This window comes from Kryptolebias marmoratus, linkage group LG2 (genome assembly GCF_001649575.2).
Source record: "Kryptolebias marmoratus isolate JLee-2015 linkage group LG2, ASM164957v2, whole genome shotgun sequence".
In the NCBI taxonomy this organism is placed as follows: Eukaryota; Metazoa; Chordata; class Actinopteri; order Cyprinodontiformes; family Rivulidae; genus Kryptolebias; species Kryptolebias marmoratus.
In genome coordinates, this window is record NC_051431.1 from 35,836,914 (window position 1) to 35,839,523 (window position 2,610).

General features: G+C 35.8%; 1 protein-coding gene across 1 annotated transcript in view; it reads left to right on the plus strand.

Annotated features, from left to right (window-relative positions):
* The window catches only part of ryr2a (ryanodine receptor 2a (cardiac)), a 509,073-nt gene that overhangs the window by 98,597 nt on the left and 407,866 nt on the right, over positions 1-2,610 (plus strand). The window contains exons 14-15 of the mRNA XM_037973568.1: positions 1,020-1,155; positions 1,265-1,360. Coding sequence (XP_037829496.1) covers positions 1,020-1,155; positions 1,265-1,360 — 232 coding nt within the window. The remainder of the gene's footprint in view (positions 1-1,019; positions 1,156-1,264; positions 1,361-2,610) is intronic.

Here is a 2,610-nt window from a genome sequence, read left to right on the forward strand (position 1 = left end):
TAAATTTGAGATTTTCATTTGTTGTCATTTGTAATCATCAAAATTAAACGAAATAAACATTTGAAATATATGAGTTTGTATGTAATGTATGAATATAATATACAAGTTTCACTTTTTAAATGGAATTACTGAAATCAATCTACTTTTTAATGATATTCTAATTTTATGACCAGCACCTGTATAGCTTTATCTTTACATGATCGAGCTTTAACCAGCAATTGTGGAAAGCACAACGACCAGTGTTTACAATGATTTGTTGAGGTATTCATACAGTGATGTTCATACCAGAATCAGATCTGTTTTAATGCTAAACTGTCCGAGGGACCAAAGATCATTGGCATCCAATATTGACTTTCTGTCTTTTTGTTTGCTCACAGAGATTTTCCAGATTTTTGAAATATTTTGATTATGTACTACAGATGATGGATATTCAGTCTTCCCAATTTTCCATTGATGATCATTATTCTCAAAGATTCCAATATTTTCAGACAATTTTTTTGCCAAATAAGGAACCTTTTAGTTCTGAGAAATTCAGCCTCTCTAAAACATTTTTTAAACCCAGTCCTCTTAGTGACCTGTTGCCAATTCACCTAATTTGTTACAAAATGGTTCCTAGACCTGTTTCTTGTTTGTTATCATGATGGTACCCACAGTAAAAACAACAATAAAATCACAAACAAAATAGTATGAGTAGTTGTTTTGGGTCGCTTTGTAGTTTTAGTTACATCATACCTATCTTACCATTTTATACCTGTGTACAGTTCACACAAGAATCTTTGGATTCATTCCATTTCCAACCATTTCAGTTGCTGCTCTTGTGTTTTAAAGTTCTCAAAGAAACTGTTGCATTTTGGAATGGAATTGATATCTCCCCCCAAAAGGTTTAGGTTTTTTTTCAGGTTGAAAAAGAATGAGGAAAGAACATCCCATCCATATGCTCTTTGCCTTTGTAGGGCAATGCACTCTCAAGTTCTAGCTGAAGTTAAAAGCTGCAAAATTAATCCCAGTTGTGTCTGTAGGGGATGATCAGCCTGGTTCTGGAGTGTATTGATCGTCTTCATATGTACAGCAGTCCAGCTCATTTTGCTGAGGTAGTTGGAAGGGAGGCTGCAGAGACCTGGAGCTCTATCCTGAACTCCTTATATCAACTACTGGGTAAACAGACATGCAGATACAATAAATAGAATGGAAAAGTAAGAACAGTTTGCCTTACTGATAGCACAGGTTGACGTAATGCTTCCCCTCTCGTCTGCCCCCTTCTCAGCTGCTCTTATCAGAGGAAACAGGAAAAACTGTGCCCAGTTTTCTGGTTCTCTGGACTGGCTGATAAGCAGACTGGAACGACTGGAAGCTTCTTCAGGTTGGTTACCTTATCTTTGACAAAATATCGGAAACTAAAGTTAAGTTATTGTTTTATTTAATTAGCACAATAAATTGCAAGTTGCACCTGTATTACTTGGATAAACTTGGATAAATATGACTTTAGTTTGCATCTATGATTGGGGCTTGACATCTATAGAACAAATCTAACCTGATTTCAACCTGGAAGAAAGTCTACCAACAATGTTGATATCTGTTATGTTTTTTCCCCCCCTAAACTATCTACTAGGTAATAAAAAATACACTGGTTGGGTTCCTTAAAAATTTACTGTATTCTAGTAAAGGATAATGAGCCCAATGCCTTCACAAGTGCTTTGATTGATTCAAGGACCAAAGATAATCAAGAAATGATATCTAATTTGACAATTTCTGTAGCTACATAACCTTAACCCTAATAAAATATTATTTTGGGAAGGCTGAAAAAAACAAACTTTATCAACAACATGAGAGTTGTCCATTTATATTGGGAAAGTATAAATTAAAAAATATGAAGTAAGATCTGTATTTTGACACTTGCATGGCAGCTCTTCTTAGGACTTAAAGCTGAACTGAAATCAAATCTCAAAAAATTCACATTTTATGGTATTTAGGCAAACACATTCACACAACATTTCAGGAACCCGTTTTTCTGACCTAAAACTCAAATAAACTGTTTTTAGCGTTTATGTCAATAATTTCCGAAGTGGGTGGTTTGAGGGGCAGAGTTGCCATCTTGGGTTCATGAAGTGCGCTGTGTCTCAGCCGGCCAAGAACGCTGCTACTGTTTGGTTGTTTACTTGTGGAAATGGAATAAGAAGCTTTTTTTAAACATGAAGAAATGCCAGAAGATTTCGCTAGAGTAACGGATATACAACCATACCAGTATGAATCTGAACCAACGGCTAGATCTCTGAAATCAGATGAAAAGTCTTCAGTTATCATATATATATTCAAAACGGTTAAAAACCAAAAACAACTGGACTTCTATTCTGTAGTTGAAGACGTTTCGCTTCTTATCCGAGGAGCTTTCTCAATTCAGAAATAGAGAGTGTGTATATAGCAGTGTGTGTGTGTATGTATATATATATATATATATATATATATATATAAAAAAAAAAATTCCCTTCTCACCCTCCGCGGGTGGTCTTTGTTTCATCCTCTGAGCTCGGGTCCTCTACCAGAGGCCTGGGAGCTTGAGGGTTCTGCGCAGTATCTTGGCTGTGCCTAGAACTGCACATTTCTGGACTGAGA